General features: G+C 38.4%; 1 protein-coding gene across 2 annotated transcripts; it reads right to left on the reverse strand.

Moving 5' to 3' along the window:
• Positions 1 to 103: 103 nt before the first annotated feature.
• MEIOC (meiosis specific with coiled-coil domain) lies at positions 104 to 16,029 on the reverse strand (the record flags this gene model as incomplete). Of its 2 annotated transcripts, none has more annotated exons than XM_081218050.1 (8): positions 104 to 1,563; positions 1,999 to 2,179; positions 5,155 to 5,289; positions 5,792 to 7,658; positions 9,826 to 9,930; positions 11,954 to 12,111; positions 15,215 to 15,328; positions 15,939 to 16,029. In XM_081218050.1, 8 exons carry the CDS (start codon positions 15,942 to 15,944, stop codon positions 1,334 to 1,336), a joined length of 2,796 nt encoding a protein of 931 aa, XP_081074176.1. In that variant the 3' UTR covers positions 104 to 1,333. The 2 variants fall into 2 exon arrangements, with proteins under 2 accessions (XP_081074176.1, XP_081074175.1); XM_081218049.1 differs by having other exon boundaries at positions 15,879 to 15,944.
• Between the last annotated feature and the right edge of the window lie 11,162 nt (positions 16,030 to 27,191).

Raw genomic sequence — 27,191 nt, forward strand, 5'->3', positions numbered from 1 at the left:
CATTTCAGTGATCAAAGTGTTTCTCCCTACAGTTACTCCTGCATTCTCAATCAGTTTCTTCTGAATATCATCTAAAGAAAATTTATGTGGTGTGATTATACTCTTCTTTTTTTTTTTTTAATACTAGGATTTCTAAAACTAGGAAAAACACCAACATTTGAAACATTAGTGTTTCTAGTCAAGGATAGTTCAATTAAATTTCATCAGTACATTATATTATAGTTTAACTCCTGCTAGAACTGTTAAAACCCAAGATCTTCTGAATTACATAATACCAACATTTCATATTAATGAATAAATTACTCAGGTTCCACACAAAGATATTAATTGATGAGAAACAGAAAAAGCCAAGCTTTCAAGAACGTTTTTAAAAAAATACAGAAGCAAACTAATGAACAGAGCTACACAAAATATACACTAACCAATTGCAAACTAAACTAGTTAAAGATTAACCTTAAAAAAATACATTTTAGAACTTCATGATACCCTCATAAAAGGCAGCAAACTAAGGGTATTAAAACAATAATCATTATTTTAGTTACTGTGCATCAAGTCTAAAAGATCCACATAAAGGAAATGTCTTGTTTTTGATTCAATTAAAATACTTTAAAACTGGAAATATTTAATAATTGATAGTATAATTAAATTTTAGAGAATATACACAAATGAGGACAGGTTTTATATTCAGTAACTTGCATGTTTTATCCCTACTTTAGGAGAATCAGATGCATTTTCCTCCATATACTTAGGTACTAAGATTTCAAATTTATAAATATGGTAGTATTTTAAATATTAAATTTTTACATGAATATTGGGTTCATCCTTGTTTTCCTTTGTTCCCTAGGTATTATCCAGTTTTGTAAGGAAAACACTTTTATATCACAATCAAAACTATGTCTTGGTTACTAAACTGTAGCCATAATTGGATTACAGTCACTTAGATTCATTATTTGGAATTATACTTACTAAGGCAGACGTAAATGAAACTTATCTTTTAGAAGAATTTCACATCTGCATTTACCTGCACTGCAGAATGGGTTTCAGCAATATTTTAGCTGTTAGGAAATATTTAATTTACTTAAACTTGTTATCTTTGACTACCCAGGAACCCCTAGAGTAGTCAACTTTACCTTTGAATTCACTTTAAACTACATCTGATTCATTCCAAATAGAAGATTTTAAAATAGACGTTAGACTTCATTAAGGTATTACCTTTAAATCTGAAAGAAAATTAATGTAATGAAATTTTCAAGTTTGACAAGTTCATTAACATTTTTTGGCATGTCTTGATACATTTACTTATCAGCTTTTTATTCTTTCTGCTGGCATTTCCTTAATGTTTGTTTGCTTCACCTCTCTGGTTCATTGGATTGCTACTATTTACGCTTTCATGGACTTTATCTTCACAGTTTACTATATCTTGTAAAGCCTTTTCCACATCTCTTTGGCCAGCTGTACTGGCTGTTTTGGGCAAGGTCATCTGCAGTGCACACCACAGGGTAGTGCGTGCTTTCCGAGTAGCCACACACATCTCTTTAATTGCTGAAGCAAGGGCAAAAACATCTGTAAAAGAAATATTTGGGATCAGTTCATATCAGATGCCATTTAAGTACCCCTTAACTCATAAAACCCCGTGCTGTGCTACTAAATGATCAAACATTATTTTTATAAAAGAAGGATGGCTATTGACTGAGCTAACCAAAGTATTTGACTTAATATTTAAAAGTGTTGATACTTGTATTTATTTCTGACTTGTATAACCATGACTATGCTTTAGGTAGAACACAGACTTTAACAGAGTTATTATAATTAAATGGGTAATATTAGCAAAATAGATCAAAGTACTTCTGGAGTAAATTATGTGGGCACCATTTAACAATTTATTCTTTACATAAGTATAAATGTTAGAAATTCAACCTTTTAACTTCAGAGTCTGATTTTATTAACATTCAAATTATCTCAGTGCCTTATCAAAAGAATATGCATTAATGTTTGTACCTCTGTCATCTTGGCATCTAGGAACACCTTGCTTTTGCCGATTTGAAGCATTAACAATTTCGTCCTTTCTACGTGACTGTACAATGTGAACGGACTCCAAGTGTCTATCAAGAGCTGTAGAGATACTGGCATGAAGGGGAGAGCTTCGAAGCCTTTCCATTTTGCCCAGTAAAGTCACAACCTGAGGGAAACATTTTAAATTTTGATGAGGCATGTAACCACACTGCCCTGCCATTAACTTAAGACAAATCTTCAATGAAGCAGAGTAGAGATGAGAGCAGTAATATTCAATCAATAAATAAGTGAATGCTTACTATGTCCTGACACCACGCTGGGGGAAACAAAGATGGAAAGTCAGTCTTTTGTACCTATTTGTGTATGTTAATTCTAAAAGGTTTAAGGGTAGTCAGTTACTGGGAATAAGCAACAATGAAAAAGTCAAACATTCAAATATTTCCATCTTATTAACAGTAAGTGCAAATATAAGATATGACATTCTTTTTGGCAAATAAGAGAATAGCCTGCAAATAGAGCATTATTAGTAGTTACTGTAATTAAAAGGGAAAAAAATTGAGCTAAAAAGGAGAAATCCTAGATTGAGTAATCTTTTTTTTTTTTTTTTTTTTTTGCGGTACGTGGGCCTCTCACTGTTGTAGCCTCTCCCGTTGCGGAGCACAGGCTCCGGACACGCAGGCCCAGCGGCCATGGCTCATGGGCCCAGCCGCTCCGCGGCATGTGGGATCTTCCCGGACCGGGGCACGAACCCGTGTACCCTGCATCGGCAGGCGGACTCTCAACCACTGCGCCACCAGGGAAGCCTTAGATTGATTAATCTTGACTTCAGCAATTCCTTTCTGGGCCTCCAAAGTTCTCCTTTTGGAAATCAGAAATAATACTGGCTAGCGGTAGTTTTAAGGAATCCATAATCCAGAAAATACCAATTTAAATGTATGCTGAACTAATACAAAATAAATCCTATAACTGTCAAAACTGCTAAGGAAAATCAGGAAGTCTCAATCTTCTGGTTAATTAAGCTTAAAGAAGAGCACTGTATATCAGTAAGCGTAGTACATTTCATAGTTGTATATGCCTAACTTGTTTCAGAGTCTAAACTTGGAAGGTGTAAGGAAAGAGCAGGTTTTTTTTGTTGTTTTTTTTTTTGCGGTACGCGGGCCTCTCCCTGCTGTGGCCTCTCCCGTTGCAGAGCACAGGCTCCGGACGCGCAGGCTCAGTGGCCATGGCTCACGGGCCCAGCCGCTCCGCGGCATGTAGGATCTTCCCGGACTGGGGCACGAACCCGCGTCCCCTGCATCGGCAGGCGGACTCTCAACCACTGCGCCACCAGGGAAGCCCAAGAGCAGTTTTTGAGTAAGTAGGATTTGGACATCAAATAAATACAATAATTGCCTTAACCTCACACTCCTATCAAGTTTCTTTGGAATAAGTCTATCCCAGTTTAAGCCCATGGAGAAAACACAAGTGTACAGGTATAAAATATTTTCTTCCCAACTATACAACCAGCCAGATTCTTGAGGGGAAAATAAGACAACAAAAGAAAATACCATAGAAAAAACTCCAGTGAATTACAAATTATGTATTTTTAAAATAAGACAATCATTTTGAATAAATGATAAGTGTAAAGAAAGAAATTTACACAGGTGATTTTTAATAAACTTTTTTTTTTTTTTTTTGGCGGTACATGGGCCTCTCACTGCTGTGGCCTCTCCCGTTGCGGAGTACAGGCTCCGGACGCACAGGCTCAGCGGCCATGGCTCACGGGCCCAGCCGCTCCACGGCATGTGGGATCTTCCTGGACTGGGGCACGAACCCGTGTCCCCTGCATCGGCAGGCGGACTCAACCACTGCGCCACCAGGGAAGCCCTTAATAAACTTTTAAAAGATTTTTTTCAGAATTCCACAAAACCAGCCAACTAGAAAGTAGTACACATAAAAATATTTTTGCCCTTTGTGTATTACTGATCTAATGTTGTTAAATATAGATAAACAAAATTACTATAACAGCTATAAACATAACCTTCTAAATTAGGGTGAAGCCTAAGTAAGGCTGGAAAAAGTATATTTCTTAATATCCACAGTTAGCAATCCTTTGATTTATTGCCTAGAAATGTATTACTGAGAAAAATGAATTTTAACTTGGAACAGTTTTAAGAAAAAAACAGAAGACCTAAGTTTTTATAATGTTTGGCTATAACCCATGTCAGTATCTGACTATACCACTGATAAATTCCATTGTACAAATTTACAAATTTGATTAAAAATTACAACTGAATGAGGCTGAAAGCTAGGTAAAATCAATCTTTTTCCATTGAAGTAGTTCATATCTGTATTTTAAAGACAGCATGGTACAAGTAAGAAACTAATGTTCAATAAAATAAGACTCTGTGGGCTTCCCTGGTGGTGCAGTGGTTAAGAATCCACCTGCCAATTCAGGGGACATGGGTTCAAGCCCTGGCCTGGGAAGATCCCACATGCTGCGGAGCAACTAAGCCCATCTGCCACAACTACTGAGCCTGCACTCTATAGAGTCTGTAGGCCACAACTACTGAAGCCCATGCTCTAGAGCCTGTGCTCCACAACAAGAGAAGCCACCACAACGGGAAGCCCGTGCACTGCAACAAAGAGTAGCCCCCCACTGGCCACAACTGGAGAAAGCCCATGCATAGCAATGAAGACCCAACGCAGCCAAAAATAAATAAAATAAGAGTACAGGGTTAAGAAAATGAAATATGGTAATTTCCTGTTAATTTACTGTCTTGTATAATGCAAGCAGAGTTTGCTCATGAAGCTAGGAGACAAATGTTTGTGACTAAGAAATGGGACTTTCCCTGTAAATAATATGCAAAATGATTTTTGCTTAAAAAAATTTTCTTTCTGTTGAGGATTAGTTCCATTGCTAATTTGGGTTTCTTGAAGAGGAACCACTTAGACTATTAAATCTACTGTTTCAATGACTGAATGGGGCTATTTTCCCTTTCCTAAATAACTAATAGTTCTAGGTCCAAACATGGAAAAGAATACATTTCAGAGAGTTACACATAAATGTGATTTTTAAATCCTTCAGAATTCTAACTTGCTGAAGCATTTTAAAATTTTATCAGTTTAAAAAATCTGCTATTGGATATTTTCACAGCTTACTCTGGCTTGTTCTCGAAGTTCATCCACAATTAAGCGATCAACTCTAGATGGGTTGGAGGTCAGCCTTGGAATTGGAGTATTATTAGTACTCGATACCTTTTTCCCTGGATAATTTTTGGCAAGGTCCAATTCAGTCTGTAAAAAAATTATATAACTTTTAGATGCTAAATTTTCTAAATATGATTCAATCATGAATAATATTTCTCATAGGCCTAAGAAGTATATTGAAAATTACTCCTTTAGATAAAAATTGTTTCAGTATCAAAAGGCAACAAATACAAACCACAGTACCACAGTACTTTTCTGTCTCACTTAATGCATAAAATACCTAAACACTCCAATAGTTTAATACTTAGAAAATTCAAAGAAATAAACTTTTAACCCATTAAGGAAAAAGTCTACCTAATAGGCAAAATAAACTTTAAAATAACAAATTTTTTTAAACCCCAAGCATTTTGTCTCTAAATTACCTAATTAATTCTCTATAGTCATGAACTTAACAAATACTACACATTATAGAAAAATGCAACTTAAAAATAAGGCAAGTACTCTTTCTTAAACTACACTAAGGTAAATAAAATGAAGATAGGCAAAGGGGATATACTAAGTTACACCTAAATGGATAGTTTTGTGTTACCTTTTTTCTCTCCTTTTCTAATGCTCTCCATTGTTCATAGCACTCTTCTAGACGAATATGAAGTTCACTGGCTGGTCCACTACGGGTTTTAACTGGTCTTTGAAATCCAAAAGTTGGCACGAAACCAGAAAAGGAATTATCACCATACATCGTATCATTAAAATATAGGTATAAATGGCTTAAGTCATCATAAGACCAATCATAGGAATCCAACAGTGGAACAACTGAATGGCCAAGTGGGTGTGTGGATCTTAGGGGAAACCCATTTGAACCAAGTTGTTGAAAACTCTGATTATGCCTTAAATCTCCCATCATATAATTATTAGAAAAGCATGACACCTGTGTGCGATTCACACGGCTGTTAATATTGTTGTCTCCACTTCCCTGTCTGTGGCTATTAAAATGACCCTGTGACTCCAACAGATCTTGATATGTATTTTGAGATGAGCTATCTAAATGCTTTGGCCCTTCCTCAGGGTCATAATGGCCACTCTGGGGCATAGCCTGAAAATTATGTTTGTTTACATTTTCAATGGTCCCATACTGCTGAGCTGAATAGTAACCACAAAATCCATTTGGCTGCTTTATTTTTTTATCAGTAACAGATTCAAAGAGATTTTCTTCTCCAGTCTTTGTCAGTCCTTCCATGTGACTGACAGATTGAATTCTTTCTGCACCATTATAACCAAAATCACAACTAGAAAATGCTGAAGGGTTTTCTTGGCAATACTTCTGAAATAAATTGCTATTTGCTGTTAAATTTGTAGATGATAGTTGCAGGAAATCTGAAGAATGGTTAGAACCTTTTGAAGCTGCACTTAAATGAGTATTTAATTTCATCAAGTTACCTTGATTTTGATAAGGAATAAGAGTGTTATTTTTTGTTTGGATATTCATCCAAGTTGGTCTGTTTAAGTTGATACCACCTGAAGATGCTGCTGAGTTTGCTAGTAAATTCACTGACCTAAAATACTCAGAATTTGGGGGGTCAGGTTTAGTAAACTGTTGCTTTTCTGTGACATTAACAAAATCATCATTAGCTGGACAAGCTGTGTGAGGTTTTAGTCCATATTCTGATTTTAAGGCAAAATCAGCAGTAAATGCTTCCTTTGCAAACTGTTTTTCTGGCAGATATGGTATAGTTTTTGGAAATGTGAAATTCTGCTGGTCAGGTATTGTTGCCTCCATTTTTTTCTGATTTGCTGGTTTAACCTGAAATAACTTTGTGTAGGTGTCTGCTTCTACAGTTGGTGTTTCAGGTGTGCCACTGGCTAATTTTTTACTATCTTGGACACTAAAATTTGAACACTTATTCAGCTTAGCCTTATTAGGATAAGCATATTCTGGGTATCTACAATAATCTGCATTTTCATTGTATCTATTAAATTGGGAAAGAAACATCTCTGCCCTCTTTTGCTGTAATGGTGCTTCAAGACCTTTAGCACATATTTTTTCTCTTCCATAAGAGTAGGTATCAACTCCTGATTCTTTCATGATGTCAGACAGACCAATGTGTGGTGTAAAACAGTTTTTGATAGACAGATGTTCTTGAAATGTCGTCTTAGCTGTATCATTTGTCTGAATACTGTAACAGTTAGAATGATCACTTCGTGAGGGGTACATCCATTGTTCTTCAAGGTCTAAACCAGTAAATCCATGAGAAAGTTCATCTATCTTTTGTTGTGGTATCAGATTACTATTATGCAGGTACTGCTTCTCCACTGTTGACACAGATTCACTAGTATAAAAAGCTTGCTGAGAGATGGCTGTATCTATTGGCCTTTTGGTTTCTGTTAAGAGGTCATGGTGATCTGCAAATCTGCTTGTGTTCACTGGCCAAACTGACTTTAAATTGGAGGAGCAGGTCCTAGAACAAGTAAATATATTTAATTACAATTTAGGTTTTAAAAGTCTTTATTTCCTTAGTGGAGAAGGTAGGAAAGGCTTTCAAAAACATTTATAATGCCCCACCTCACCATTCTCTAATTCTTTCCAACTTTGCCTTATAAGCTGCCATTACATCCAAATAACTATCACTTGAAATGTGCTATATGCTACAGAAATATGGATTCTAATCTTAATATGTCTTCACTATACTTTCCCAAGAGACATATACTAAGGCCTGAGGCTGGTGACAATATGGTCTTACATGAACTGTTTTGTTTTGTTTTTTAATTTAGTTTTCTTTCTTTCTTTTTTATCTGTGTCGGGTCTTAGTTGTGGCACATGGGATCTTTGTGGAGGCATGCGGGCTCTTTTATGTTGTGGCCCGCGGGCTTCTCTCTAGTTGTGGCGTGTGGGTTTTCTCTCTCTAGTTGTGGTGCGCACGGGCTCCAGAGAGCATGGGCTCTGTAGTTTGCGGCACGCGGGCTCTCTCATTGAGGTGCATAAGCTCAGCTGCCCGCAGCATGTGGGATTTTAGTTCCCGACCAGGGATCGAACCTGTGTCCCCTGCATTGGAAGGCAGATTCTTTACCACTGGACCACCAGGGAAGTCCCCACATGAATTGTTTATATATAGTAAGTAAAAACCAAAATAAGTTTTTCTTTTAATTAAGTTATTATATAATACAAAAGTGTTGTTGACCTCAATTTTTTTTAAATAAAAAAGATGTGCTGGGATTTCCCTGGTGGTCCAGCGGCTAAGACTCTGTGCTCCCAATGCAGAGGGCCCGGGTTCGATCCCTGGTCAGGGAACTAGATCCCACATGCCACAACTAAGAGTTCACAGGCTGCAACCAAAGATCCCGCATGCTGCAACTAAAGATCCCACATGCCGCATAACATGGCTTCCACACCCAAATAAAACGATTCAAGCATATTTTAAAAATTTTTACCGTATGAATAAAATCCATACATATTTCCGCACAGCAGTAATGATAGTTTTATTTTTGGAGGTATAAGTATAAAAGTCCTTGGAATTTATATTCTTTACGCCAAATTTTAGCTCATGAACTCAAGGGAAATAGCTCTGAATTATGCAAGAATAATTATGCAAGTTTCCAAATGAAAGTTCTTTTTTTTTTAAGATTAATTTGTCTTTTATTTGCCAGTATAACTACAGTAGCCTGCAAACTTTTTTAATCTAAAAAGCACATTTTACATCACAATCCAACAAACACACACATATACATTGTGTATACATATATAAAAGTGAAACAAAAGTTTTGCCAAAAACGTCTACCCCAAGTGTTAATTCTTTTTAAGACTTTTTTTTTTAACCAAGGCTGACCTGCATTGACACATCATAATCACCATTATCCCTAGTTCATCTTAGGGTTCACTTTACGAAGTGAATAGTGTTTCTTGTTCTATGGGTTTGGACAAAAGTATGATGACATAAAATCATTATCATGTCATACAAAGTATTTTCACCCTCATAAAAACTTCTGTACTCCATGTATTCATCTCCCCTCTCCCCCCAAACTCCTGACAACCATTGATCGTTTTATTGTCTCCATTGTTTTGCCTTTTCCAGAATGGCATATAGTCGGAATCTATTTTTCTGTTTTCCTTGAAGAGAGGGGTTCAAAGCCTTTATGCCTATAAAGACCACTCATGGCCCACCCACATGTGGACCGGACAGGCTCCAGGTGGCAAACTCCCCCACTAAATACTGTAGCTTTCCTTCCAGTACTGAGCTCTGTCCCACTGGTCCTGCCCAGCAGCCACATGGAGGTGCAGGGGGATACGTGTTGGGTATTTGTTCATAGGAAGGCCACAAGTTTTGTGCCCCTTGTCACGATGAACCCAGATTCCTGTCGGGTTTGTTGTAAACAGACGAGCCATTTCTTCAGACCCCGTGCTCTAAGCACACCCCAACAAATGAAAGTTTTTAATAGCAAATTAAACTTTCAATTGTATGGCAAGCACCAAAGCAAAATCAAGGCTTCTCAAAACAAATATCTGAATTAAGATGTCTACTGTCAGATGATCCTCTATTAACTAAAAATAAAAGTTAATAAATAGGGTAATCTAGTACCTGGGAATTTAAAAGTTTACTACACACTATATGGCTTATATAATATACTAACCCCTCAGTGAAACATGGCTGTGATTTATCTTGCTCTTCCAAAATGTTAGACACAAGTCCATATAAGTCTGTTTCACTACCATAGTCATTTCTTTCTGTTTGAATCCTAAAGATAAATGAATATCACATGTAAATATTTTTGCTCATATTGAAATACAATATATTGATTTCTATTTCCAGACTTATTCTGCCATTATTTTTCGATAAAATATTTGGATTGACTCTATACCATCATTTCAAATAAAAAGGGAACAGGAACTCAAAATATTTTCCACTTTAGCATAATGTTTATGTTACATAAGTATTTCTCCTTCATTCCAAATCCTATGTCTAGTTCACAATGTATGCTTACCTCTTATTTCTCCAAAACACATGCTATTCGTTTTAGGTGACCAAGATACAAATCTCTGATCCATGATGTTGCAGACATGGTTGGTACCATGGCTGCCCCTGAAATCATGTCTAGTCCTAGTTTACATCATTACATCAACAACACTTGCTCAGTTTTTCCATTTGTGATTTGAAAACCATATGAACCTGTTGCTCTATTTTGTGACTCTTTATACTAAACGTTGGATTAAAAAGTGAAATGTGATATGGTCATCCTAGATATCACAGCAACATTGCAGTTGTCCCTTAAATGTAAAAGATTTGGAGGCTACCCCTAAATCTTTGCCGAAGAAGTGACTGGTACTCCATGTACCTGAAATCCTACCTAGTTACTAAAACTATCTAAATAATACAAAATGTAAAAACCACAAGGAGATGGAAAATTGGTGCCTTTTTACCGCTTATGGATTTTGGGTAATTTGTTCCTAGAAGTAATATGTTGTTTTAAATGGTAACTTCTTGTTTTTTCATATTTTATGTCTATCATTTCATAGTGTTAGGACATTTTAGAAATAAATAAAAATACCTTATATTTGCATAACATTCAAAATTTCATTGATCTTCATAACGTAGGAAGGGAAGATATTAGTAATCGTTAAGCTGTTGAATGATCATGTGTGATATTAAGAAACTTGAATTTTGCAAGGGCATGTGATTTGCCATGCTTTACTATACACTTGCTGAATAAATGGTCTGCCTACAAGTCTAATGCTTTTTCCACTACATCTTGTTATTTCAAAAAGATTCAATATAAAGTTTTTTTGTTTAATAATGTGTTAGTATATATCTAGAAAAATATTCTATGTAATATATACCAAACTGTTAATAGTTGTTACTGGGAGGTGGAGAGGCAAGGTTATGGTAAAATTATGCTTGCCTTTATATATTTCTGTAAAGTGTGAAGTTTTTCAATGAACATGTATCAACTTAAAAAATAGTTTTGTTTTTTTGTGGAATTATATGTTATATAGTCCTTCTAATAAAATCATTATTTTAGAGAACTTACCAAATTAAAAAAATGTTTTAACAATTATTTAATTAATTAGTAGATTTTAAAAATAATTATGTCCTGGTTAAACTAAAGATGCATCGGCCTCTATTAACTGCTCCCTTATTATAATTAACATAAAGGTAGTGTCACTCCCTTAAGTTTCTCTTGGCAGTAAGCTCCCATAATATTCTATACTACTTCTTTTAAACCTCACTATACTTGCAGTGCCTGACAAGTTATCATCGTCATCATCATCATTACTGTAAGATCTATAATAAAGGCAGGGATAATTTTTGCCATGTTAATTCTAATATCCCCAGTAGGAGAGAATCTGACATAGAGCAGGCCCTTATTATTACTGGAATTGAACAGAAAAATAATTAAAGTATCTTATGTTTGATAAAATCCTGTTTGTTGTATACTTGTGAAGGAAAAACTACCGAAAATTTAGAATTGTATTAAAAAAATAGATTGAAAAACTGTAACTCATTTATATAAGTTATCTTTAGAAAGAAGAACTTAAGATTTACTCAGGATTGCCTCTAATGAATGAAAAAAAAGTATAAGAAAAAATTATACACACGTAACTATCCCGTTTAAGATTTCCTAGAAGTTTGATAAACAAAATTATAATGCCATAACATAAAAATGCTGATATAGGGAACAGAGAGCTAATACAACTAGGTTCCCATGTAATCAAACTTTAAAACACTTCATTTAGCCTGAGAAATCTAATTTATTAATTTACCTGTTCTTTACATTGATCTGAGAATTAGAGGGCTGTTTAATATCATCTCCATACACAGACCATGGTGCATAGAAAAGTGAAGAATCTACAGAACTTGCATATTCTGTTGATGAAGAAAGTGGAGCATAGGTCTGCCTTAGGTCAACACTGTCTTCACTCTGAAATTTTAAAGACATATTTGTATACCAGACACAATCAAAACTGCATTTATTACAGAATATTAGCCAAAGAATAGGAAATTTGAGGAGTTGGGAGACAAATCTAGACTTAGCCACTTAAGCTTACATTACAGTAGGGGTTGGCGATTTTTTTCTGTAAAGGGCCAGATAATTAATATTTTAGGGTTTGCTGTGTTAAGGTCTCTATTGAAACTCCTCAACTCTGCTGTCCTAGCACCAAAGCAACTATAGACAGTATGTAAACAAGTGGGCGTGGTTATTCCAAGAAAATTTTGGCCCCTGTTCAGTACCTGTTGCTTATCACTGGTATAAAACACCTACAGTTATTGCAGTTTTAATTTTTTGAACAGATGAGCATTATGTGGACTATAGCAGTATTATTTTTAATAAATCATTTACAAAACTCAGTCTTACTGCCCCCAATCTGTGAAAAAAAGTGAATGTACATTTACATAGAATTTTCAAAGAAATTCCACAAACATTATTGTATTCAGTCAACCTTGTGACATGGATATTCTCTATATTTTAAAAATGAGGAAATGGCCCTACACTAGGGCCTTTTAAAACAGTACCTTTAATTTTCAGCCTAGTTTCTACTTCCAAGAGAAAGTGTAAAAATGAGACGAGACATAAAATGTTATATCTTAAGAAATTTTAAAGATATTATAATTAGAAGAAAAAACAAGCTCATTTTCTTTTTTCTTAACACTTCTATAAGGAATTTTGAGTAAATAAGATAAAAAGTTTGAGTTTTAAGATTTTAATGAATTATTTAAAGTCCTGCCTCCTTCCCAAAGGGATTGAGGTACAGTGAAAACACTGCCCCTCAAATTTTAAATACTTAAAATAGTCTGAAAGTATAGATTCACAATTTTTAACTCTCCAAATAAGGAGCTAGTAAAACGTGAGATGTAATAACTATAAATATCCAGGCATAAACACAGTAGAAATAGTATTTTCTTATAAGTATAGAAGGTATATAATCCTGGTTAAAAATATTTTCTAATTGCTTTCATTCTCTTAATCGAAATTTATGTAAAAAGAGATAAAACATGTTTAGATCAAAACATTCCTAAATTTTTGTTCTTCATAGACATGATAATTGGAAAACAACACTTTAAACATTCACTGAGTTTATACCAATAATATATGAAAATTAATACCTTCTAATCACTCACCTTCAAGAATCTCAAATATTTTACAGCCATTTGTTTAAATTCCAGTTATGATTACTATTTGAAACCTACACATTATAATTTTCTCGTTTATAGCTTATATTTTGTTGACTATTCTGAAGCTGGAGAAACTGAGGCACAGAAGGGATTTTGCTAAGAGTGCTACTAAAAACTGCCTTTCCAAAATTTCTGTTCGTTAGCAGTAACTTTTTAAAGGATTTTATTGTTAGAACCTTTCATAATTTTATTCCTTTAGTTCTGCAGTTTTTATCACAGACCCCCTTAACTCTCTTTTAGGTTTGAAGTATCCAAAGTGACATAAATAATTGTTCATTTTTTGAAAGAGTTACTTAAACAAAATAAGCATTTTCAGATTATATAATATCAAATGAAGTAAACAGTATTTGAAACTAAATGTATTTGGGGAGTATTATTTCAAGTATATTTTATATTTTAAAGTAAGATTTGAGTATTAGAAAAATTAAGTCTTTTAAAAGATTGATTTAAATGTAATATGCTAGGATAAAACAAGCAACTAAAGTAATGTGGAGGAGCTTCCCTGGTGGCGCAGTGGTTGAGAGTCCGCCTGCTGATGCAGGGGACACGGGTTCGTGCCCCGGTCTGGGAAGATCCCACATGCCGCGGAGCGGCTGGGCCCGTGAGCCACGGCTGCTGACCCTGCGCGTCCAGAGCCTGTGCTCCGTGACGGGAGAGGCCACAACAGTGAGAGGCCCGCGTACCGCAAAAAAAAAAAAAAAAGTAATGTGGTGGATTCAAACAATCATACTTTAAATATCTGGATCCTTCCCAGTCAAAATATTTCTGGAAATTAAATATGCAAATGCTTAGGGTTGGCATATTAATTAGTCTAGATAACTGCAAAATGTATCACTTTACCCTTGCTATGATTAATCAACTGAAATTAAATCCAAGTAAATTTTAGTAGTCATGTAAACATTACAGATAGCAGTGGAATGCTGGTCTTGGCAGTGAAAAAGAGCTGGGTTCCACTTGGGCTTTGTAACTTAGGGCACAAGTCAAACTCTCTGAGCCTCAGTTTCTCTACCTGTACAGTGGGTATAATACTATACGAGGTTGTAGTGTGAATTAAATAAAATTATTTATTTCAGGATATTGTTATAATTCAAAGTATAACAATATCAGCAGTGATGTCCTGGGTAAATAATTTCAAATGAAAATGACTTACATTAACCTAAGCCTAATTTAACACGATTAACAACAAAACTAAATGTTTTACGTGAGGTAAAAGGCAGCATGTCATCAAAGACATTGTTAGAGCCAGAGAATAAAAGAGTAAAGAAAAATTTAAATTATAAAACGTATGTTTGCACCAACTTGCAATAAACGCCGGAAGGAAGAAATATTTTATGGTCTTAGTAAATACAGATTTTTCTTACATTTCTGGCATCACGTCATGCTGAGGACAAGTCAAAAATAAGAATCAACGAAAAATCTTATTCCTTAACTTTTTTTCGAAACCAGTGTGTATTCTGCAGACTCTGTATTTAAAATGCTGTTACCGGGGACTTCCCTGGTGGCGCAGTGGTTAAGAATCCACCTGCCAATGCAGAGGACACCGGTTCGAGCCCTCCTTCCGGGAAGAGCCCACATGCCGCGGGGCAACTAAGCCCGTGCACCACAACTACTGAGCCTGTGTGCCACAACTACTGAAGCCCGCGGGTCTAGAGCCCGTGCTCGGCAACGAGAGAAGCCACTGCAACGAGAAGCCCCCGCACCGCAACGAAGACCCAACGCAGCCAAAAATAAATAAATAAATAAATTCATTAAAAACGAGTATTCCGGGTGTCTGGCCGGTGGGGGTGGGGGTGGTGCTAGATTTGATGGAGAAAAAAATCCTCTAATACAGGCAAAGCCGAGTAACTGACCTGCGACTTGTAGCAATCATAGAAGGAAGGGGAGCCAGTCAACATCACGCGACTGCTGGCCTCGGCACTGAGGTTCCTGCAGCGATTCGCACCTCCACGTAACGCGACTTTCGGCTGCACGAAACGGGGATAGGAAACGGGAGAGAGACATCACAGGTTACAGCCAGGACCGAAAGGGCCGGACGACGGCTCCACGTCGGCTGTGCGCCCAGCTCCACCCGGAATCAGTTCCCAGGATACTTATTTGGGGGCCCCGGCTTCCCTCTCCACCTTCCGGCCCGACCCCGAGGCGCGGCCCTCGCCCGTCCGACGGGCCCTCGCCTCCGGCCTCCGCCTCAGCGCCGCCGCGGCCCAACGTGGAGGAGGTGGCGGCAGCCCAGGCGTCGCGGGCCGTCACCTCCCGCCCCAGCCCGGCCGCCCGTCCTGTCAGCCCGCACCGCGCCCCCAGGCCCCGGCCCGACCGACCGCCGCGCCCCCCGCTCACCCCCGCGGCGCAGCCCGGGCGCCCCGTCGGGGCTCCTAGCTGGTGACCGGGTCTCTCCCTCCCGGCCCGGCCGCCTCAGAGACCCGCGTCCAGGGACGCGCCCGCTCCTCAGTCTCTCCTCACCGTCGCCGTCCTCCAAGCCCGGCCAACACCCGGACCCGGACCGTCCCCGCCGTTTACCTCAGGTCCCTTCCTCAGGCCTGGGGGGTAAGAGGGCGGACGGGCGTCTCCGCCGCTCACCTCCATGGTGCCCCCCAGCCCCTCCTGGACTAGGCACAGCTCCTGGGGTACAGGGGTGAGGGGGGGCGTCGAGGCCCGGCTCCCTCAGCCCGCACCCCGCCGCCGCCACCGCCGCCCCCAGCGCTGCCTGGAGCCGGTCTGTGGGTGCGGGAACTGGAGCAGGGAGGGAGGAGCGGGGTGGAAAGGTCGTTACATTGTCTACACCGGCTCGCGACCGGCACGCGACCCGCCTCGCCCTGCCCCCTATGGCAGGGCCGCCTCCCTCTTCGCATCCCTCATTGGCCTCCTGCCCGGCCAATGGGCGGCTGCCTCCGGGGCCTGTTACCACTCTCCCACCCAGAGACAAGGCCAAGAACCGGCCGTTAGGCGACCTCGCTCTCCCGGAGCTTCTGAGACTTTCCCGCTCAAAGTAAACGTGTTCGGGATTGGCCCGGCCCGTCAAGCACCCGCCCGATGATTGGCTAACAGGGCAGCCGAGGAGGCGGAGCGTGGAAGGAGGAGAAGGAGCGCGGGCCTACCCGGTGGGAGAAGTGATGGAGGTGGTCGGAAGATTTGAGAAATCGCTCAGCAACCAGCCGATAATCCTAAACCTATCGGCTGCTCACCTTGGGCCAACATTTCTTTTTTTGCCCCTGGTCCCGCCCCTAACTCCCAGAATCCTTTGGAGCCACCCGGAGAGTGATAGACTTGGGCCTGCTTAACAGAGCCTGAGGAAGGAGTTATGGAGTTGGGTGTTATTGGGAAAGCCCCTTTTGAGGGGGAAGAGAGCTTTTCTCTGTCTTAGGCCCCACACTTCGGTGGGGGTGAAGGCATCTTGGTGCTAATGGAACTCCTGAACAAAGTTTACTCTGACTTGTATCAGACAGGCCGTTCACATCGGTGGTCCCATTTGGGGATGTGATATCTCAAGGTTTTGTCCCCAGACAATGCTAAACAATTTCGTGTGCGTTGAAATACTGAAGACGATCAGAGTAAACACAGTAGCCACCTTTGGGGCACGTATGTTAAAATAAAAATTTGAGAAGTGCTCAATTAAGTGGAAGATGTTCTTTTTTTTTTTTTTTTTTCCTGTACGCGGGCCTCTCACTGTTGTGGCCTCTCCCATTGCGGAGCACAGGCTCCGGATGCGCAGGCCCAGCGGCCATGGCTCACGGGCCCAGCCGCTCCGCGGCACGTGGGATCCTCCCGAACCGGGGCACGAACCCGTGTCCCCTGCATCGGCAGGCGGACTCTCAACCACTGCGCCACCAGGGAAGCCCAGAAGATGTTCTTTTTAACTCCGGCACAAATGGAAATAGGATGGGGGACACATTTTATTGGTCCATATTATTCTGAGAGTTATTTCGGATTGTCTACTCAGCTTTGAGTTAAGAAAGCTGTTTAGATGACATGGCTGTACCAATTACATTTCTTTCCCTACCTCACCCTTAAAGTTACTGACGTGGAGCATATTCCACCCTGCCATTCACAGAGCGTACTGTCTTTTCTCTCTCTCCCATAACACCCAGAATGATTTTGAAAAGCTGTGAATCCTCTTATGTATCTTTTTTTATTGTAGTAAGATATACATAAGATTTAGCATTTTAACCACCTTCCAGTGTAAAATTCAGTGGCATTAAGTACACTCACAATGTTGTACAACCATCATCACTATCCATTTCCAGAAATTTTTCATTATCCCAAACAGAAACTTTGTACCCAATAAAAAAATAACTCCTATTTCCCCTTCCCTCCACTCTCTGGGAACCTTTATTCTACTTTCCATCATTATGAACTTGCCTATTCTAGGTACCTCATATAAGTGGAATCATACAATATTTGTCCCTTTGTGACTGTCTTATTAACATAATGTAAAGGTTCATCCATGTTGTTGTACGTGTCAGAACTTCACTCCATTTTATGGCTGAATAGTATTCCATTTTATGTGTATACCACATTTTGTCCATTCATCAGCTGATGGACACTTGGATTGTTTTCACCTTTTCATTGTTATGAACATTAGTGTACAAATATCTATTTGATTCCCTTTTTCAATTCTTTTGGGTATACATATACCTAAGAGTGGAATTGTTGGGTCATATGGTAATTCTGTTTACCACTTTCCACAGGAAACTTTCCCACATGAAACTTTCCCACACCAGCTGCACCATTTTACATTCCCACAACAATGCACCAGGATCCCAATTTATCCACATTCTCACCAACACTTGTTATTTTCCTTTTTTTTTTAAATAATAGCCATTCTAGAAGGTGTAACGAATCTTATTGTGGTTTTGATTTGCATTTCCCTTATGACTAATGATGTTAAGCATCTTTTCACGTGCTTCTTGACCATTTGTGTACATTCTTTGGAAAAATATCTGTTTAAGTCCTTTGCTCACTTTTGAGGTTGTACTGTCTTGTTTAGTATTGATATGGTTTGTTTTGGAAATGAATATTACAGGAAAATGTAACACTCCATTGAACTCAAGTGAATACATTAGTGAAGGGAACATTGGTTATGGAGCCGAACAAGTATTCAGTGTGTAGTTAGTTCTTTCTTTCAGCTCTTGTATTTGTTTTTTGGAAGATCTCATTCTGAATGGGTATGTTGAGAGGTAGATGGGATTGGTTTCACAATATTACCTAAAGATATATACAAACCTTAGACTAAAATGAGAAGGGGTTACAAATACTCAAATAATTGTTTTATGTGTTCTCTGCCTTCATCTGAATTTAAAGTTTTGGGGGAAATGGTGACCTGTCTCCATTTATTGAATGTTCCTATATAGGAGCAACCAGGGAAGATCTTTACATAAGATGACCACATTTCAGTAACTTTGATCCAGCTCAGAATTATGGTGCCCTCAAGTAATAAATTCATTTTTTCTTGCTATTTTTGGGATAAGTAAGTGAATCTGAATTTATGATTGTTTTTTTTAAAAAAGATATTTAAGAACATTCTTTAAGAACAATTTAAACGTATTCCATCCTGAAAACTTATTGCAGGATGCAGACTTTCTCCTCCAAAATATATTTAAAGGTTAATTTCTTCTTCTCCTTCTCCTTCTTCTTCTTCTTGCAACACTGGAAGACAATGGACAATGTGGTACTCTTCAGTTACATTAGTGAAGCCCTTTTTATACTTTTACAAATATTTAAACCTTCTGTTTTGTAACAAAAATAAATTGTTGGTTTCATTAAAAAAAAATCAGCCTGCCCTGTAGAAATGTTTTGAGTAATAAATAGTATTTCATTATTCTCCTGAGAAAAACTTTCAGTTCAAATCAAGCACTTATTTTCACAATATTTATTTAGTTAGTTAGTTTTGGCTGCACCAGGTCTTAGTTGTGCTGGTACAGGATCTTTCCTTGGGGCGCGTGGGCTTAGTTACCCCACGGCATGTGGGATCTTAGTTCCCCGCTCAAACCCTCATCCCCTGCATTGGAAGGCAGATTCTTAACCACTGGACCACCAGCGAAGTCCCCAAGTGCTTTTCTTTTTCTTTTTTTTTCTTTTTTTTTTTTGCGGTACGCGGGCCTCTCACTGTTGTGGCCTCTCCCATTGCGGAGCACAGGCTCCGGACGCGCAGGCTCAGCGGCCATGGCTCACGGGCCCAGCCGCTTCGCGGTATGTGGGATCTTCCCGGACCGGGGCACGAACCCGCGTCCCCTGCATCGGCAGGCGGACTCTCAACCACTGAGCCACCAGGGAAGCCCCCAAGTGCTTATTTTTGAAAATTCAAGGTGTAATATTAGTGGCACAACCTCAATGTCAAAGAGAGAACTCTGAATTAATCCTCCATAGAAAGCCGTCATATAATTTCAAGTCAGTATATAATTAAATCGCTGCAAAATTGTTATATATGCTCACATCTGTATTAAATGAATTTTCCAGCCTCTCAATGGACTCTTTGTCCAACAATTCAAATGGGCTGCAAACCTGCTGTGATTTCAACCATGCAATTCTTCACAGGCTTCTCTGATTTGAAGGACTCAACTCCTTAAATTATAACTTTTGAAATTAACTGGGCTGCCAGATACTGTTTCTCAACCTCTAATAGCTTGTTGGGAGGCTTACAAAATGCTCTTTATTAGAGCTACTTAAAACTACATTTCCTTTTTTGTATACTCAAATTAGTGTTTTTCTGGATCTCTAGCATTAGTTTTAGAGCTTCTTCCTTGGTAGGTAGTAAGCTTGTTTCTGCTTTTCCCCTTCTGGTTAGATGGGGTTCTAGGTCATTCTCTCTTAATCTGTGCTCCAGGAAACTTGTAGGTTTCTACTTAGTTTGAGATGAGACCCTGAAAAATTCATGCATTTACCTTTGCTGAGTAAATGTTTCTACTAGGAGTGGGGGGAGGTACTTGAGTTGATATTTATGAAATATAACATTAATGTGCATTTGATATAGCAAATACTTCTCTTATCCCTTCAAAGGTCAGGATTAACGTTCTCTTTCATCTTTTAATATTCTGATCTTTTTCTAAGCATCGCATTTATTTCTTGGATGGATTCTAATGGGGGTATATTTGATATTTAAGCTATGAATTAGGCATGGAACTAGGGTTTTCATTGTAAATTGAAATTTTCTGAATACCTCTGTTACATGGCTCTCCAAAACTGAGTTGCTATTTCTCAGTGTTTGATTGGAACCAGAGGTTAGAAAAGATTCATAAATGAGTGCCACCAGAAAAAGACATTTTTAAAAAGATGTCTTTATAAATTTCCTTTAGGTCTTTAAAATTCTCTTGAATTTGAGGGATCCCCTGGCTATCGAATGTGTCTTTTGACACCAAGGGACTGGAAAACAGCTTCTTCTTCTTTTTTTTCTTTTTGATTAATATCCAGAGTTTTAATTTGGACCACAGAGTTTGAGAACTTACTAGAGGTCCATGTTTAAAGTTCCATTAAAGCTTTGTGTTTTGATATACTGCTGCAAGCAAGCTTCCTTCTAAAAGGTAAAAAATTAAAGGACATTCCTCAAAAGATGTGGTTTTCAAATTGAATGATTTTGTACCCTTAAGGTGGGAAGTAGATTCTGGATTTATAGAATCTTCCTGAAAACACACAGCCCACCTCCATTTTGCAATCTTTCAGCAGCCGAATTTCTGTTAGAGCCTGGAAATAGTTGTTCCATTGCAAAAGCTTTAAAACCTGCTCAGATTCTGAGCTGACCCCTAATTAGGCAGAGTTCTCCAGCCTGCCCTTTCCTAGGACACCTACAAAATTAAATACCAAGGAGCATGACTGCTGGATTGCATAGCAAAAGTATGTTTAGTTTTGTAAGAAACTGCCAAACTGTCTTCCAAAATGGCTGTATCATTTTGCATTCCCAATAGCAATGAATGTAAGTTCCTGTTGCTCCACATCCTTGCCAGCATTTGGTGATGTCAGTGTTTTGAATTCTGGCCATTTTAGTGTGTAGTGGTACCTCACTGTTGTTTAGTGTTCATTTTTTACCTCTTGCTTTTACATATACCTGGCTCCTAATGCTTCTCTACTATCTCCTACTGCTCAGCTTCTAGATAATTTGTTCTCAAAGTGTGGTCCCCAGACCAACAACATCAACACCACCTAGCAACTTGTTAGAAATTCAAGTTTTGGGGCCTTCCCCAAATCTACTAAATGAGAAGCTCTGGGGATGGGGCCCAGAAATTTGTATTTTAAAGCTCTCCAGGTGATTCTGATGCAAGCTAAAGTTTGAAAACACTGTTCAAGGCATGCACTGTCCAACATGGTATCTTCCAGCCATATGTAGCTATTGAGCTCTTAGAATATGGCTAGAATGAATAGAGACGTGCTATAAGTGTAGAATACATCCCAGATTTTGGAAACTTAGTATGAAAAAAGGGGAAGTAAAATATCTCATTGGTAATGTTTATATTGATAACATTGAAATGATAACATTTTGGATATATTGGGTTAAATAAAACATATTATTAAAATTAATTTCACCTGTTTCTTTCTAGTTTTGGCATGGGGTTACTAGAAAATTTTAAGTTACATACATGGCTCTCATCACACATCTATCGGACCACATTAGATGAGTTTGCAACTATAACCTGTGGGCCAAATCTGTTGTCTATTTTTGTATGGCACACGAGCTAAGAATGTTTTGTTTTTTTTGCAGTACATGGTTATTTGCTCTAATTTAGGAGAAAGAAGGACTCCATGTGATTAGCCCTGGTGGGAAGCTATTTTCTGTACTAGTGAGAGCTGCTAAATGATCTTCAAAGGGAGTTAAGGGGATTGTGGTGATGTTGTTTGCAGGTCACCCCACTGGGTATTAAGATCAAACCTCACCTGGAGAGTTCAACTGCTTTTGTTTACCCAGTACTCCCAGTCTCACACACACCCCATCTTGATTATTTATTTTTGTTGTTTGAGCTTTCTTTTTGGCTCTAGGAAAATGTCAAACCTTGGGTGGGGAAGAGGGGGTTGCATGGATCATGACCTTGATATATTCTTTGATCAGTGCTCTATTAGAAAGCATTTTCAGGAATTGCCCACGCTGGGAGCAGTTACTAAAAATCTGAAAGATATATATACATTTTACTTTAATTTTCACTTCTTTCTTAAAAATGTTTATTTTCAGTTTACAAAGGTAACACTGCTTGTTGTAGAGAGGTTAGACAAATAGGTTAAAGAAAAAAGAAAAATATCCCCAGAAATCCCACCATACTGTCAAAGCCTTCAATCCCTCTCTTCCATGTATATGTGTACACACACACACACACACACACACACACACAAACACACACACACATGCATAATAGATAAATAGTACATGTCATGTCATACTAATTTTCCTCCACATATCACAAACAGGAATACTGGGCATAATTGAACATGGTAGTGGTAAATATCTCCATGAGATGGTACTCAAAGATTACTTTTATTTTTAGTTTCTGTTCTGACAATTGTGAAATTACAATTTACAATTAATGTAGGTGAGTTCATATGCGGTCACACTCATGTACATCTTTGTGCATGTGTGTTTCATTAGATTTAGAATTTTAAAAAATTCCCTCTCCCTTTGGGGCTTTTAGTTACTACATTGTTTCTTTGGAAAATGTTATAAAGTGATGGGGACACACTGTGATGTGTACCCCATTTTCACCAGACAATATTTTATGGAGATCTTTCTATCTATAGACTTAGAAGGATACCTATCTGTCTGTCTATCTATCTATCTATCTATCTATCTATCTATAGTCCTTTGAAGTATTCCCTTATACAAATGTTCTATAATTTATAATTAATCCTCACAGTTGTATTATTTGATTATAATAGTAATACATGCTTTCCTTAAAACATTTTGAGACACTACAGAAATACACAAGGTAAAATATAAGTTTCTTCCCCCCATCTTCCCCACTCCCTTCTAAGAGAATTTACTGTTAATAATTTGGTATGTATCCTTCCAGATATTTTTACTTTTGATTCAAACAGAAGTAAGCAATATACAGTTTTTAATTTTATTTTTACAAAAATGAGGTCACAGTGTAAGGTCATGGTGTAAGATGATTCTGCAACTTACTTTTTTCAACCAATATCATGGTGCTTATATCAAATTATATAGTTTTTTTAATGACTGCATAGTATCCCAGTAATGTGGGTCAGCCCTCGACTGATTGACTGATTGATTTTTAAAAATAAGTTTTATTTATTTTTGGCTGGGTTGGGCCTTCATTGCTGGGTGCGGGCTTTCTCTAGTTGTGATGAGCAGGGCTACTCTTCCTTGTGGTGCGAGTGCTTCTCATTGCGGTGGCTTCTCTTGTTGCGGAGCAGGGCTCTAGGCACGTGGGCTTCCGTAACTGTGGCACACGGGCTCAATAGTTGTGGCTCGCAGGCTCTAGAGCGCAGGCTCAGTAATTGTGGGGCACGGGCTTAGTTGCTCTGCAGCATGTGGGATCTTCCCGGACCAGGGCTCGAACCAGTGTCCCCTGCATTGACAGGCAGATTCTTAACCACTGCGCCACCAGGGAAGCCCTGATTTAACATTTAGGTTTTTTTCCCCCCAGTTTTCACCTTTTATTTTTGTTCACTTGTCTTATTAACTCTTAGTGATAAAGTCATAATAGTGGAATTTCTGAGTTGAAGAGTAAGTTCATTTAATATGTTGATACACAAGCCAAAATGCCCTCCAGGAAAGTTCTATGTACTATTACATACCTTTACCAAAAGTTCAGAAAGGATCTATTGTCTGGGAATAAATTTTTTTTCTTCATCAATTTGGTAAGGAATAAATACACTTTCCTTTTTGATTTTATTTATAATTCTTTGATTACTAATAAGGTTAAACATATTCTCAATATCTAGTGACCTTTCAGGTTTTCTTTTAAAAATTATCCATTCTTTTGCTCATTTCAATAGAAATGATTGGCTTTCTCTTATTAACTTGTAAAAGTCTTTGTATGTTGGAGAAATTAGTTATCTATCATAAGAGTTGCAAATGTTCTCCCAATTTGTCATTTGTCTTTCCAACTTATTTATATTAATTTTTGCCATACAGAATGTGCTTTCATTTCTGTGTTTTGTGTGTGTGGTCAAATTGATCAATTTTTTTTTTTGGTTCCAGGGCTTCATGTTAAGCCTATTTAAAAAAAAAAAAAAACCCTCACCCCAGGATTATACAAAGTGCTACCATATTTTCCTTCTAGAACTCTCATGCTTCCATTCTCCTGCATTTAATCCTTTAATCCATCTGGAATTCATTTTGGTATAAACTGTGAGGTCTAGCTTTAAGTTTTTCCCAAATAGTTAGCACTTGTTTCAACAGCATTTATTGAACAGTTGAACAGTCTCTTCTGCACTAATTTTAACTGTTTAATTTAGTGAATACTAATTTCCCAAGTACATTTGAGTCTACTTTTGAACTCTACCCTGTTCCCTTGATCTATCTAGTGTCTATTCCTGTGTCAATAACACATTGTTTTAATTTCTGTAGCTTAAAAATATTTTCTAGGGAACTCTCTGGTGGTCCAGTGATTAGGACTCTGTGCTTCCACTGCGGGGGCCTAGGTTGGATCCCTGGTAGGAGAACTAAGATCCTGCAAGCCGCGTGGTGTGGCCAATAAATAAATAAATAAAATTCTAATATCTGGTACGGCTACTCCTTTAAAAATATTAGTTTTTATTTTCACAAGTTTAAAAAAGAAATTTTATTTTATATTGGAGTATAGTTGATTAACAATTTTGTGTTAGTTTCAGGTGTACAGCAGAGTGATTCAGTTATACATATACATATATCTGTTCTATTTCAAATTATTTTCTCATTTAGGTTATTACTCCACAAGTTTTTAAATTGAAGTGAAATTCATGTAACTTAAAGTTAACCAATTTAGAGTGAAAAATCAGTGGCACTTAGTACATTCACGTTGTTGAGTAACCACCACTTCTATCTGGTTCCCAAACATTTTCATCACCCTAAAAGGAAACCCTATCCCACTAAATAGCTTTTTCTCCTTCCCCCATCCATAAATTTTTAACACAAAAAATTGAGCTTTTATTATAAAACCTCAGGTTTCATGTCTACCGTGTATTAAGGAAGCTTAAAATTCAAGCCCAAGTTCAGAATCACGGAGAAGACTTTCCTGATTAAGGCCTTACTCCAGCATGCCTCTGCATCCTCCAAGCTTGCTTCCGTATCCCCAGTAGCCCAAACTCAACTTGGATTCTGTTAATCTGCTAAATTGCTTTGTGATTTTTCTCAAGCATCTGCGACTTGTGTTATGTCTCCTCAACAGCCTTGTAGTCCTGCTACTGTTTTTTCTCTTCTCCAGTCCACCCTCAGAGCATCTGGCTCTGGATTTACACTGTCACGTTCTCATTAAATTATTGTTGATGGATGGTTATCAAAATTTCCGTATTGGACTCAGCAGGGTGTCTTAGAGACTGCCTGTAGCATGATTTAAATGAGAATTAAGAGGGAATTCAACACACAGTCTTTTAATTTCAGATAATATGAAACCATTAGCTGTCATTTATTAAGTGTCTATTAACTGTCTTGTCATACCATTTAATTCTTACAACAGTCTGGAGTGGTGGTTTACTGATGCTATATATTCACAGAGGTAAAGCAACTTACCTAAAGTGCCTGGGCTTAATGTCAGATCCAAGCGTTGAAGTCAAGTTTGCCTGACTACACAGCACTTTCTAGAGTGCTGTGTTGTCTCCATATATTCCCTCCATCAAGGGCTACCTGTCATGTTATCCCAGTTCACTTCTATTGTTATAGTCAGGTTTGCTTAGAGGAAACATCTAAGCCCTCCTGCTGAAGTATATGATTAGGATAGCCAATAAGCACCAAAGAGTCACCTCTTCTCTCACACAGGACCTTATTTCATGCCCTGACCAAGCTATCAAGGACCAACGTCATTCCTTGCTCCATTATAATCTATATTCTGGATGGAGTCCCATGCTGGCTGGCCCAGCTGTTTTAACTGTCTCCTTGGCTAGAGCTGGAGCTGGTATCTGGAGTTGAAGACAGGTGCAGTCTCAACTGTAAGAAAGGGAGACATAATTCTCCTAAGGGGGTGTTTGGGAGTGCCATCTCTTCTGGATCTGCTCACACAGCATCTCCCAATGTCCTGTCTTCTAGAAACTGTGTGAAGCTCAGGGACATCAGAGAATGCTATTTGAAGAAATTAAGTGTAAACAATTCAGAAACACGTGGATTGGCTTTCCCTCAGAAGAGACTCACACTTTAAAGTGGAAAGGAAAATAACTGGGACACAGATCAGATGGGCTTCAGAGTATGGCATGGCAGGGTTGGGGTACATCAGCAAATCCTAACCACACAGCCTCGCCTCTCCCTCACAGGTGCAGAAAGACAGGCCACCTCTGGGATGGTGTGGTCCAGGATCTGTGTTCTCAGGGACAGAGGCCTCAGATGTGGAAGCAGAAGGCATGGGTTCATAATGCAGCAACGCCACTTAGCAGCTCGTGTGACCTTTGTGACCAGACAAGACACTTGATCCTAGTACGTTTCCTCATCTGTTAAAAACGGGGGGGGGGGGCTATAATGATAGCATCTTTCTTACCTGCTTGTAAGTTTTTTGTAACATCATGGTTACAGTTTGCTGTAAATTATCAAGCCCTTATCATCATTTAACTGCATGATAAAGACTTCGGAGAGGTAATAAGTAATGATAAGGACCAAATTTGGGCAAATGCACTGACAATTTGTGAAATGGCTATAAGACTTTTCCTCCAAGTGGATGTTAGATGAGCACTAACTTCAATAACTATTTTTATTAGATGACACTTTAT

The sequence above is a fragment of the Mesoplodon bidens genome, assembly GCF_964165515.1.
Source record: "Mesoplodon bidens genome assembly, chromosome: 19".
Taxonomy (NCBI): Eukaryota; Metazoa; Chordata; class Mammalia; order Artiodactyla; family Ziphiidae; genus Mesoplodon; species Mesoplodon bidens.